Raw genomic sequence first — 14,426 nt, 5'->3', positions numbered from 1 at the left:
CCATACATAAGTCCATCATTACATTAAATTCTCCGCTCAATGTATGGTACCTTGACGACGGAGTCATCGGCGGAAGACCCGAGGCAATAATCGAAGACCTGAAGAACCTCATACCCGCTTTCAAAGAACTTGGGCTAAAAGTAAATCCCACGAAGTGCGAGCTCTTCTCCTGTGGGTCAATGTCTGAATCCTCCTCTTTGGCTCTGCAATCATTCTTGCCGGGAATCAAAAGAGTTGACAAAGCAGCTCTCTCTCTATTAGGTGCGCCCATCTTCCCCGAGGGTGTTCGTGCCGCCCTTCGAACTAAAAAGGATGCTCTTGTGGCAGCTCGGAACCACTTGACCAATCTTTCATCTCACGTGTCTATGACACTACTACGTCATTGCTTCGCCACACCCCGGATGACCTACATCTTAAGGACATCTCCCTCATGGCTATTCCCTGAAACAGCAAAAGAAATAGATCAAGAGTTGAAGTCGACCCTACAACTCATTCTAAACGTCGATCTAACCGACATACAGTGGATCCAGGCGACCCTTCCCATACGATATGGCGGCCTTGGAATTCGTCGCGTCGAAGACATAGGACTCATTGCCTTTTTAGCATCTGTGAATGGAACTGTGGATCTTGTCACTCGAATATTAGCTCTTAATGGTGGCAACTCCCCGGTTCCATTTATCTCAGAGGCCATGGCAAAGTGGTCCACATCTACGCCGGGCGACGCACGGCCTGACGACCCCGCCGTACAAAGACAATGGGACGACATCTGGAGCAGAGGTGTGTATAACTCGTTGATTTCTGGCGCCTTGGGTGTCGATCTCGCGCGCCTTAAAGCTCTTGCACAGCCAGAGTCAGGGGCCTGGATGCATGCACTGCCCTCACCCCAGCTTGGTACATTGCTAGATAACGACTCCTTAAGAATAGCAGTGGCACTCCGATTGGGGACCAGTGTGTGCGAGGCTCATCGCTGCAGATGCGGAGCAATGGTAGAAGCCAACGGACACCATGGTTTGAGCTGCCAAAGGTGCGCGGGGCGATTTCCTAGGCACCAATCCATCAACGAGTTAATACGAAGGGCAATGGTGTCGGCTAGCGTGCCATGCATATTGGAGCCCCCTGGCTTGAGCCGTACGGACGGGAAAAGGCCGGACGGACTGACCTTGATTCCATGGCGGAGGGGGCGTTGTCTCTTGTGGGACGCGACTTGTGTAAGCACCTTTGCCGCGTCCCACCTGAGGCAAACCTCACGGTGTGCTGGCTCGGCGGCGGTATCCGCCGCTAAGCTAAAGCACACCAAATACTCCGCCCTGGAATCAAGCTATGACTTCGTGCCGGTGGCAATAGAAACCGCGGGGCCCTGGGGCTCTGAGGCTCGGCGTCTGATTGGTGAACTGGGGAGGCGTCTACGGGAGAGGGGCTGCGACCAGGCATCATGGGGACTTTTGAGCCGGGTACGATGCAGGGTGGAGGCGCATATTAGACCTTTAGTTTATTAGTTTTAGATTATTAGTTTTAATTATTGTTTGTAAATGGATTATATTGGTTAAATTATTAGAATAAGTGTAAGTAGATAAATAATTAAAAGGCTCCCTTTTATTAACTTGTTGTTATATGCTTCTTTTCAAGTCGACTCTCTTTAATTTCTTTTGGATTTACATTGTTAAATTTATTTTATCCTCGAATATTCTTCCCACCCATCGTAAATATACCTACCAATGTATATAAAATTGGCCACAAACCTTTGATTGATCGAGCCTTAGAGATATTAGAGGGCTGGCATCTTTTAGTAGTTCTGACACGAGTGCCGAAAATTAGTGCAAACCGCCATTGCATAATTTTTTACAAAAACATGCAACTTCCTTATCGTTTCTAAAGCTCGATCAATTGCAGATTTTTGGGCAATTTTCAATCAGCATTGTGAACGATGGCATTTTATGGATAAGAAACCAACAATTCTAAATAATTAAAATTAATGGTAAAAAAACAGTCTTGAAAATTTACTTAAATGTTGTTCAGTCCAAAGCATGATACGGAAGGTTAGAAAACAGTTACGAGAAATCGAAGGTGGAGGACTTTATTTTATAATATTATGTTTTCTTTATATCAAATATGCTCTAGTTTGTCATTATAAAATCCAGAGACCAATAGCTATTATCTTTATTTTTGTGTTTTCGAAAATAAAAATTCACACTACTTTAAGCCAACCCATTATTCATTGAAAATTTAATGTAGATAATTAATGTAGACGTGACTAAAGAGATATTTTTAATAGTTTTCGAGATACAGGCAAAATACTGAAAAAATATACCTTTTCCCCCTCCCCGACCGCCTGCTCGTCTCCCATTCCCACCCTTGGGGACTTTTAGTAAGTTCACCTGGGCACCTTAAAGAGAAACTGTACCAATTTTCAAAACACCACGAATTATTCGGTCTGAGCGACGATTTTTCAGAATTTTTTCTACTAATACATTGTATGTTTTACGTATGATGTCAACGGATATGGGAAGTTGTTTTATAGGTACAACAGTGGCACTAACTAGTATTATTACTCCCTCATATTTATGCATGATAATGGCTACAATGCCCCCTCGTTAATAGAGCAAATACTTAGTATTACAGAACCATTGGGCCGTAACGGCTGTCAATCTGGAAACGAACGAAGCAGAACTGTCATCAGATCCGATAGTGTCGCACACGCACCGCCTTATGCTAATTATATGGCAAGTCGATAACTCGGTCACGAATACTCGAATTATATCGATGCTAAGTTTGATATGGAGGCGTATTCTGATTATAATAATAGGTAATGATTATGAATTTGATCAGGATATGCTATGGATATGATTTGTCAGTGTCACAAATGATATATTTTCAACCACAAATGATAACAAATCCAGATCAAATTCATAACCTGTTTTTATATTCAGGATAACCTCATGGAGCGATTTCTTATTTGGGTATTAAGGGCGCGTTTATGTCGTTTACTTGTGATGATTAGTATCGGTGTGATTCTTGGTTTAGAAACCCATAGGAAAGTATTCGCTTTGGTTTTAAAATCTTTAAACATTTTGTTTAACTTCGTAAGTGTCTAGTTGCTTATAGAACTAATACCGGAAACATGGAATATTATTTATGATTATTTTTAGCCGCGTACCTGCGCTGAAGACGTCGGTTCAATTCCGGTCTCGGCCACCGGTGGACTTGGTCACTTTTTCTTTAGTACATGACATCTATGTCAGTTTATATTATTTTAAAGTTGTTACAAACAAAGTAAACAATCTTGCAATAGCAGCGAAGGAAATTTCCATCTACCACCTACTTGACCTACTACAGTAGTGGCAAATAATCTTAATAATCTATCATATTTTTTCAGATACATTTGCATATCTTTTTTGGTAATTCCTCAAAAACGGCTACACCGATTTCGATGAAATTTACAATATAGGGGCGTATGAGAACGACAATTCGATCAAACTAGGGTAAATTTTTTTAATAATTAGTTTGCCCGAGTTTTCGCGGTAGCTCGGTGGGTATTAAATTGTAAAGTAATGATTAGATTTTATTTTTAAACCAGAGGCTAACGAGGGCGAAAAATCGATCCATCTAGGTTTTATTGTTGGTAAGAGTAGTTTTTGAGTGTTTTCAAATAAGAAATTCAATCATCATTTCATATATCATCATCAATATTTATAACATACGTTAATTGGTGTGTGTCTAAGTCCCCAATCCGCATTTTGCTAACGTGGCTGTCTACGTTGCCACGTGCAGTGAGACGTAAGTATATGGTCGTGATAATGATACAATCATTATTTACATGATACGAGTATAAAGCCTTAATTTCACGAATTTTCGAATGAATGCCTGCAAAAAAAGCAATTCTGCTTTTTGCATATTTGTTCGGTTCTTATTCTAATTCTAATTTGAATATTCTATCTAATCGTGGTTAGTATTGCAAAGCAGGGACTGATTTATCGCACTACAAATACAGGCAATATGGTAATTAACCGTGTGATTTGGTCACACCGCGCGCGCCCGGGCAGAACCGACTAATGCAACTCCAATAATATCCACTTCCCAGGTTTAATATCTCTGGCATGCTCTAAAATATGCAATTTATTTACACTGGGTGCATTTTGCAAAAAGATTTGGTAACTTATCAACCAAGTTACGCTTTACCCGCTTTGCGTTTTACTTTGTAAGTGTTGTGTAAACCGTGGTGAACAATTTTATTTTACAAAGTAATCTTAGGAGGGTTGCCTACTTAATTTGTGTCGATTCTATGGGGATTTTTTGGTACACAGTATAAAGCTTATAAGAAGGGCCATTTGCTTGCTGGACCATGCAAAAAGATTCCGTACACCTCTTATCACAATAAGATCAGAAAAATTCTTGAACACTTAAATAAGGTTCATGACATCGCTGATAGATAGACGAACGAACACACAAAGAAGGCTCGGTAATATGACCACATTATCACTATTGTGTATGTAAATTACAATTGAAATAAATTACCTAACTACAAGTAATTAAAATCAACTCTACCTATTTATAATTTAATTACTAGTGTAAAATTGCACACATAACGAAAACGATAAAAAATGGAAAGTCTAATTTTATGGCACATTAGGTCCCATATTTCAGATGACTATTGACCAATTCTACTGATCAGCATTAAATCATAATGATATGCTGACATGTCACGACAATGCAAGTCGTTAGGCACTACGCCGCGCCCCGGCCCCGGCGTTGCCTCACCCGTTACTGGTGCATGGATAATCGGTTACCAAGGGTTACGGCGGTCGGCAACGATCTGGGCCAGTGGGTAACTGATGGCCTTAATCAAATGTCTTTGGAGTCTGTGGCTTTGAAGATGTCCTGTGATGGGACTAATTTAGGCAGTCTTTTAATGAGTCAGTGTTGTAATTGTTGAGAACAAATTTAATATTAGGGAATTATTAAGTTGTAAGGCCTTTGATGATTTTTATGGAAAAATATAATTATGCTTTATGGGTGAACAGACGCTAGTATTCTCAAATATTAGAGAGATTATATACTTGAAACTTCAAAATTATGGTACATTATTTTTTAATATTTACTATATATTTATTTAAGTATGTATTGTCGCAGTAAAAATATTATTGTGTTTCCATTTCCAGAAAATGTGACGCTGTACGCAATAACTACGTTATTATGAAGGCCTAAGTAGAGTTTGCACGACGGATCTGAAATGTAGATTCGGATAATTTCATACATTTCGGATCCGGATTGCAAACCCTAGGCCTAACAAGAACGGAGATCGAAACTCTATTAAAATATTGATAAACAAAGTCCCTTATGAGCTCTAATGAATTGATCTGTGTATTAAATGACAATAAGGTACGCAATTTACCTGAAAGCTGGCATTAGGTCCAGTTGCCGGCAGAGCCCTAGACGAGGCCCTCTGCAGGCCCGTGGCGGCGAGAACGGCCGCGCAGTTGCCGCACGCCAAGCATAGCAGCGACAGCGCCAAGAACGCCGTCAGGAGACCACTCCTGCGAAAATACATAACATAAATCAACAAAAATACAATATAAATCAAGTACTTAGGTACTAATGGTACATTATTGCAGAGGCCGCAAAACGGCAACATAGTGTTTTTCTTCAACATACGAGGAAAGAAGGTAAAAGCATCAACATCACTCGTGCACTTGGATTTTAACCATGGAGACTATATAAAGGAGCCAAATCTCTATGTATGAAAAGTGTCCATCAAAAAACAATAATTAGGCGGCGCCACCATACACCGAAATACTACCAAAAACAACCTACGTAATTTGGTCGGGTTATTTGTTGCCTTATATGGTTCATGTTATACATGTGTTATACTCACGTCCCAGAGCCTAACTAGCGCCACCGGAGAGATTAGGAACTATTATTTAAAGCTGAAAGCGGTCACTTTTTCAACAATTCTGCCATAAGAGATCCTTTCTATACCATCCATAATTTTAACATTAAAAACGTCAAAAACTATTATATCTTCCCTCCTTAAAACTTTTTTAAACAAAAAAGGAAAATTATAAAAGTTTAATTGTTGATCGCTGTTTTTGGAAACCTGTAACCTTAAAAAAAATGGTTATATGGTCTTGGTCTATGATTACTATTAAGCAATATTCGCACGATCTTACAAAATAGTCCTGCAAGAACGAGACATGTCTCCCTATCTCCTTCTATCCACACATGTATCCACAGTTTGAAATGATAGCTTTACCGTACCGGGCCGTGTGGATGCGGCTTTAATAATTGTTTGTTGGTTTCTTCTGAGTTGTAACATGCTTTTAAAGGTTAAAAACAATATATAGGTACTCTGTCAAGGCATTTGCGTCAGTAGAAAAGAGCGGCAAATTTAGTAAATGTAGGCGCGAAGGGTTATCGTCCCATAGAAAATTAGAATTTCGCTCCTTTTTCTACTGACAAACTTGTTTGACCTATAGTAGTTAATGAACTTCCCGCTCGCTAAAACAGTACAACAATTTATTTTATTTTATTTGAGTTTGACTTTAATGAAGAGCTTCCCGTAATATTTTTTGCTACAATAAGACGAAAGTTATATAATCATAAGCATATCGGAGAAAACAATATTTGATTATGGTTAAAAATTAGGTGGTAAAATGCATATAGCCGGTCAAACGACTTTGTCAGTACAAACGACTTTGTCAGTAGAAAAGGCGCAAAATTCAATTTTTTTATGGGTCGATAGTCGATAACCCTTCGCGCCTACATTTTTTTAAATTTGCCGCTTTTTTCTTATGACGGAAATGGCTTGACAGACTATAGTTTGTAGTCACTAGTCAGTTAAAAATTAAAAATGCCGACCCTAAATAATGGGAAAAGGACAAGGAGAAGAAGTCAACCAAGAAGAAAAAAAAAAGGAGAAGAAGACTTTATTTAGGCAACAAAAATGTCGCATCCGAACTCCATTATTATCCAGGCCATAAATGTTAAAACAAAAAAAACTCCATTATTAGTCGCGGTCCAAACTTTTAAAATAGTTGAAACGCCCATTTAAAAAGTAGACTTAAGTGCTATTCAACCAACAATGTTAATCAATAGCAAATCTTTTATTTGTGTTTGAAATTTAAATGTTTCAGGCCGAAAATTGCACTTTCAATTTTTTGAGGCGGAATATCTTGAACTAATTATGAAGCGAAACAAATACAAATACCTGTATAAGTATTTTAACATATTATAATTATAACATATTTTTATCATTGAATGGTATGATTTGAGGGAAATTAGCAGGTAATATCGATCACAAAGAAGTCGATAAGCCTTAAGTTAATCGTTGCATGTAACAGTAAGTAGTTAAGTACTAGTAGGTGACAAAGGTGACTAAATTCAGACGTGACGTATGTGTGTTGCTGTAGCGTGGACACATTACGAGTATTCAATAGCTGAATCTGCTGACTCCATGTTTTACAACACAATATTTACAATGTGTTTGTTTTCATTGTTCGTAAATGATTATGATTATCCGCAGCGTCAACAATGAAGACGTTTAGTAGGTACTTAATTGTTTGTTGTTTGGCTTATTTGTTCTGCTTTTTGCTCTATAAAAAAAAGTTAAATGCCCATCTATGTATATTTGTTACTATTAACGACACGACACTGTACCGTTTTTCCACATATAATACGTAGGATAAGTACTACTATATATACTTAATAAATCAAAGAAGAAATTTAGATACTACCTACTCGACTGCCAGAGAAGTGAGGACATTTAATAATGTGTTTGTTTCTATTATTACTATTCCATTGTCACGTCCTTTAGCCGAACGGGCTCGATTTCGAGGTGTGTACCTAATAGGAACGTCGTCGGCTTACATTTTTCCAGTGTTTTATTCACATTTGGGTTTTGAGTTTAAGAAAATACTTGTAAATATTTAGAGTATTTACTTAAGTACTTAGAGTGCTAATTGGAACAAAATAGAAATGGCCATCCGATGATTACGCACCCGTGCGAGCTTCTTTGGATCTTTGCTCATCTCTCCACACTTTTAAAAAATTTAGAAGAAATAGAACGTATCTGCTAATCAGAACAACGCTGAAATAGAAAGCTTAAATTGTAAGTGCGTTCGTATAGTGAATAGCTCACTGAGTACAAAACTGCCTGTCAAAACATTGAGAAGAAGAGGCGCGGCGCGGCGGAGCGAAAAAATATAGATAATTACGTATTAGGTACTCGTACATACTCACGAATATATACCCTGAAAACATTAAGGGAAGAAACACTACTTTTTTGGCAGCCCTGTATCAAAAAACAAGTACGTATATGTCTGGATTTCATTCGATGGTTAAATGCTTAATTGAATTTCATCCCACCTACTTTTAAGTTGTGATCGACATACTTTTCTAATTGCCTTTATTTATTGAAAATCTTAAATTGTCTATAAGTTGCTTGAAATTCTAAATGTCTTGATTAGAATATTGCGTTGAACTCTTTATTTACATAAAAGATATACAGAGGTAAACTAAACTAGATACCTACTAAACTAAATTAATAACTAGCTCAAAACTAAAATAGGCCCTTGAGGCATTGTACAATACAATACAATACAAATACTCTTTATTGCACACCTCAATAAAAGAAATCAATACAAAAGAAAACAGAAACACAAGCGGAGGTAAACAACAGGCGGTCTTATCGCCAAGGATGCTGGCGGCACTTCCTCAATGCAGCTTGTACCTTTGGGTACAATGCTGATACGTTGTGCGAGAAAGCCAGCTCTTCGGTCTCCGTTTCACCAGTTACATCAACTAGACGCTTCGCGATTTTTGCAAAAAACTTGTGCGCGCTGGGACTGCCTGATGGGACCCCTATCCGTGGACCTAGAGTTTCAACGCCAAATGGTACACAATGGTACTCTCTTCTACCGAGGCTCTTCTATTTATTTATTTTGATTATTCCGATTTTTTAATTATTAGGTATAAGAGTTAGAAGCTTCCCCAAAGTATAGAATTTATCATCCGCTCCTAACTCAAACGAAGGAAGGAAAGTCAAACGAAGGTGATTAAGCCAGCGTGGGGCCTGTAGCAAATTCTATAGTGGGGCCCATGGATTGTTTTAATTTTGTCGGACGAAGTGAACGAAGTGAAACTTAGGTTTTTTCACCTCAGCAGCTCGAACAAGCCTACTTTCGTCACTCCCTGGAGTGAGGAAAGTGCGACTTTCCTCACTCCAGGGAGTGAAACAATGTTGCTTTTTAATTTAGTGAAGGCCATGAACTTCATACTTTTATTAAATTTTTTTTATGGTACGGTACGGTACGGTACGGTCCGGTCCGGTCCGGTCTCGTCTCGTATCGTATCGTATCGTATCGTATCTTATCGTATCGTACATATTATAATACTTTTTTTTCTGTTTATTCTGTGTAATTCAAAATACATTTTAACCTTTAATATGTTCTCACTACTGAGGTGAAAAATTATGTGTGCAACACAAGAGCAAAGTTATTTTACATCTCGTGTTTTTGAGTCCCTCGCTACGCTCAAGATTCTACCTTAGAATCTTTCGCTTTCTCGGGACTCAAAATAAACACTCGCAAGAAAAACCAACTTTCCTCTCTTGTTGCACAAATAACTATTTACGGCGACAATGCGAAGGTGCGCGGGGCCCCCAAACGCGCGGGGCCCGTGGCATTTGCTACTTTTGCCACGTGGCTAATCCGCCACTGTTAATAAACATCAAATTGTGTGAAAATACTTCCCATAATGTCAATATCCAGAAAGGAATGGGAACTACGTTTGTATGGAGAAGCGGTCGTCCACTATCCTCTTAAATACTGTTTATATATTTTATTTTAACTCTTAAACAATACTTATTTACACATTCTATCACAAAAATTTCAACCTAAAATTAAGAGTATGGGCTAACGAGCTGTAAGGTAGAACATACACACAGCATAATAACCTTTTCACCTCTTTTGCTTTTCTATGCCTAAGATATATATCAAATACAAAACAGGCACTAAAATACTTGGGCAAATACGGCCAAGTAAGTTAAGCCGCATAAGAACCGGGTAAATTCGCCCGGCTACTAAGTTCCGCTTGCTAAAATAAACCATGATAGACAAGACAGCGTTACGCTCACTTGCGCACGAGATAAGAACCGTACTGTTCGCTGAGCACCTTAATCTCTAATAAAATATATTTCATGTTAATAAAATCACGACTTATTCAAGCATCCACCAACTATTATATGAAAGAGATAGGTACGTGACGTGGGTTCCTACGTTAGTCAATATCGTATGGGTTCCGCGTACAAGTAGGTAACATTCTTGTCGTAGTTTTTAGTGGTTTTTTCCAATAAAAATGGTCAAATAATGCACTATACTATTTATTTAAACTATATAGAACACTACACAGTACATATAAGGAATATTAGAGAAAAAGACAAATAATTAGCAAATTAACGTCCGTTCGGTATGACTCGCAAATCTCGCAATCGGATCTCGTTGGTGGGGTCATCCCCGCCCCGCGCGCCCTCACCCCGAGCGGCGCTCGGTACTCGTCGGCAACATCCTCCACCCCAGTGCTCTGCCGTGTCAGACGTATCTCTGCTATCTCAAAAAACATAGTTTTGAGTAAATCGACTTTAAAGTTTTTGGTGAGCGTGAAAACTAATAAACTCATATATTTCGTGAGTTTATTGAGTTAAGTCATTTTTAATATGTGTTTTGTGTTTCAATAGACGTGAAGAATAATATTTCTTTACTTTTTTTTTGTAAAAGTACATAGTTTTTGAAATAAACGCATAAACATAGTTTGGCGTAACCACTGTTTCATACATTTGGTGGTTGCGCGTAACTATGTTAACTTAAAGTTAGACGAGTTCGTTGTATGAGCGCTCATACTATTTCGCGTGGCCACGGCTCGCGGGCTTATTGCGGTTTTCGTTTATCTAAAGTTAGAAGACTACATTGTATCAACTTCTAGTAAAACGTGTAACCAGGGCATGGGGAATATTGAGGTGGTCACGCGTAGTTCTTTTATCTTAAGTTGTAAGAGTTCGTTGTTGTTCGTCGATTTTATATTGTCCTAACTCACATTACATACAAGGAGCCCGATTTCCATCAGTCCTTACATCATTGGTTATAAAGTGTGTGTGTGTGTGTGTGTGTGTGTGTGTGTGTGTGTGTGTGTGTGTGTGTGTGTGTGTGTGTGTGTGTGTGTGTGTGTGTGTGTGTGTGTGTGTGTGTGTGTGTGTGTGTGTGTGTGTGTGTGTGTGTGTGTGTGTGTGTGTGTGTGTGTGTGTGTGTGTGTGTGTGTGTGTGTGTGTGTGTGTGTGTGTGTGTGTGTGTGTGTGTGTGTGTGTGTGTGTGTGTGTGTGTGTGTGTGTGTGTGTGTGTGTGTGTGTGTGTGTGTGTGTGTGTGTGTGTGTGTGTGTGTGTGTGTGTGTGTGTGTGTGTGTGTGTGTGTGTGTGTGTGTGTGTGTGTGTGTGTGTGTGTGTGTGTGTGTGTGTGTGTGTGTGTGTGTGTGTGTGTGTGTGTGTGTGTGTGTGTGTGTGTGTGTGTGTGTGTGTGTGTGTGTGTGTGTGTGTGTGTGTGTGTGTGTGTGTGTGTGTGTGTGTGTGTGTGTGTGTGTGTGTGTGTGTGTGTGTGTGTGTGTGTGTGTGTGTGTGTGTGTGTGTGTGTGTGTGTGTGTGTGTGTGTGTGTGTGTGTGTGTGTGTGTGTGTGTGTGTGTGTGTGTGTGTGTGTGTGTGTGTGTGTGTGTGTGTGTGTGTGTGTGTGTGTGTGTGTGTGTGTGTGTGTGTGTGTGTGTGTGTGTGTGTGTGTGTGTGTGTGTGTGTGTGTGTGTGTGTGTGTGTGTGTGTGTGTGTGTGTGTGTGTGTGTGTGTGTGTGTGTGTGTGTGTGTGTGTGTGTGTGTGTGTGTGTGTGTGTGTGTGTGTGTGTGTGTGTGTGTGTGTGTGTGTGTGTGTGTGTGTGTGTGTGTGTATGTACTTTATTTAATATTTAATCCCAGTAAGTGTAAAAGGCGGAATTAACGGCAGAAGGTCAGTTACTCCACAAATTTTAACCGCCTTAAAAAAAGGTTCTCAGTTTGACCCGTATGTTTGTCCGAGATTATCTCGCGTTTGGCTGAACCGAGTTTGATGCGGTATTCAGAAAAATGTTTGTTACATTTTGGAGAAGGTTTTAGTATACATAGATCTGAGCTGATGCTGAACCCTGGCTGTACCTGGTGGAACTCAGGTTTGGTGCAACATAGGCACACGCTGTTTTGGTCATCCAACACGTCTTAATGAGTAGTTGGGGGAGCAGTACCCAAGATAAAGCTGATGCTGAACCCTGGCTGTAACTAGTGGAACTCAGGTTTGGTGCAACGTAGACAAACGCTGTTTTGGTCATCCGACACGCCTTGATGAGCACTTGGGAGAGCAGTACCTAATAGTGGAACTTAGGTTTGGTGCAACGTAGGCAAACGCTGTTTTGGTCATCCGACACGCCTTGATGAGCACTTGGGAGAGCAGTACCCAAGATAGAGCTGATGCTGAACCCCGGTTGTACCTAATGGAACTCAGGTTTGGTGTAACATAGACACACGCTGTTTTGGTCATCCAACACGTCTTAATGAGCACTTGGGAGAGCAGTACCCAAGATAAAGCTGATACTGAACCCTGGTAGTACCTAGTGGAACTCAGGTTTGGTGCAACGTAGGCAAACGCTGTTTTGGTCATCCGACACGCCTTGATGAGCACTTGGGAGAGCAGTATCCAAGATAGAGCTGATGATGAACCCCGGCTGTACCTAGTGGAACTCAGGTTTTGGTTCAGGTTTGGTGTAAATTTATTGTGGGTATTAGAAGATATATAGTAAAAATATTAAGGTCAGTTACTCCAAAAAATTTATTCAGAATCAGAATCATTAACTATACGTTTCTATGTATTACAAAATAAGACACTCCAGCGATCCAAATATATGTTTAAACTAATATTTTGCCTCTACTGACACTGTTTGAACCTTTTTCTTGCTTTTAGTAATAAAAATGAAAAGAAGAGTAAAAAATATGTTTTATAAATTATGTTCATAACTTTACTTATTAGTAATCATCTACAGAAGAAAGAAACTACTACAGAAGTATGTAACAAGATAGTACTCGTGCATTACTTATATTATATTGTCAGTTATTTCAATTAATTTTGTGTTTGTCATTTTTTATTTTTTATTTACGTTAAGATTTTTGTAAGTAGGTACCTGTCGGGGCTTCTAACCTCCGTGGCGACCTGACATAGACCGACTGACTGACTGGCTGACTGACATACATATTTGGAATATTGGAACATTTGGAACGACCGACATTTAAATTCAAAATTAGACATGACAATCACAATACCAGTTGACGACTAGTTCATGACAGACAGCGGACGACGATAAATAGTTCAGTACCTATGTAGGTTATCTTAAGATTTAAAAAAAAACGAAATAGTTTAGTTTTTCACAGGGTTTTCAGCAATGATTACAAAGTGAAATTAGCTAAGATAATTAGTCGCACAACCTTTGTTTTCTACCACATTTCTATCACTACACATTCGTAACAAGGCTTTACTTCGTAAAAAACTCATTTCAAAGACTAATTTATCATATTTTGAACAAACAACATAAAAAAACACCGGAACGCTAACTTAACCGGGTCAATATTACGTAAGTACGTAATGAAATGTAAATGTGACGTTTTCAATCAAAAGGTACCACATTGTCGCTTACCATAAGGACGAAAATTGCTTGTATCTTTATACGAAAAACCTGTCAGAATGTCCTTATGATAAGCGACAATGTGGTACCTTTTGTTTGAAAACGACACAAATAAACAAATACACGTGGCAAGGAGCGACGAGCCGCTCCCTCCGCGCCCCGCCCCCCGCCTCACCGAGAGCCGCCTATCGCCGTACTACCTGCGTGTAGTTACGCGAAACTATGATAACTCGAGATAGTAGATATCCAGTTTGCCGTAAAAAAACTGCGAAGAGTTACGCATAATTATTCTAACTTGAGTTAGAAGAGATACGCATAACTCAATGTCCAAAAATTCGAAAACGTCTATCTTAAAACATGAAATATCTCAGTAACTAAAGACATTTTTTGAAATTTTGTTTAAGTATTATATAAAGCATAGTATCTAGTTTCATTTTGCACTGGTTAGGCGTATCTCTGCTATCTAAAGATAGCAGAGATACGTCTGACACGGCAGTGCTGCTTAGCAGCACTCACCATCTATTGGTATGCGGGCTACGCGTGCAGCCGATCGGGTAAGTACACCACTCTTGGTTTTAATCCTAACGGCTCTTACTCGGCCATCTTTGCCTGGCAACAGCTGTTCTACTAAACCTTTTGGCCAGGCGCAGCGAGGTCCCTCTGGGTCTACAATCAAGACGAGGTCTCCCACTTGTA

The 14,426-nt window shown here is 39.4% G+C and overlaps 1 protein-coding gene across 2 annotated transcripts in view; it reads right to left on the bottom strand.

Moving 5' to 3' along the window:
* The window catches only part of LOC134744300 (uncharacterized), an 85,215-nt gene that overhangs the window by 61,375 nt on the left and 9,414 nt on the right, over positions 1-14,426 (bottom strand). For both annotated transcript variants that reach the window (XM_063678073.1, XM_063678072.1), the window contains exon 2: positions 5,390-5,531. In XM_063678073.1, coding sequence (XP_063534143.1) covers positions 5,390-5,531 — 142 coding nt within the window. The remainder of the gene's footprint in view (positions 1-5,389; positions 5,532-14,426) is intronic.

The sequence above is a fragment of the Cydia strobilella genome, chromosome 9 (genome assembly GCF_947568885.1).
Source record: "Cydia strobilella chromosome 9, ilCydStro3.1, whole genome shotgun sequence".
NCBI classification, from domain to species: domain Eukaryota; kingdom Metazoa; phylum Arthropoda; class Insecta; order Lepidoptera; family Tortricidae; genus Cydia; species Cydia strobilella.
Note: the sequence above shows the minus strand (reverse complement) of the source record. Positions and strands in the feature narration are given on the sequence as shown.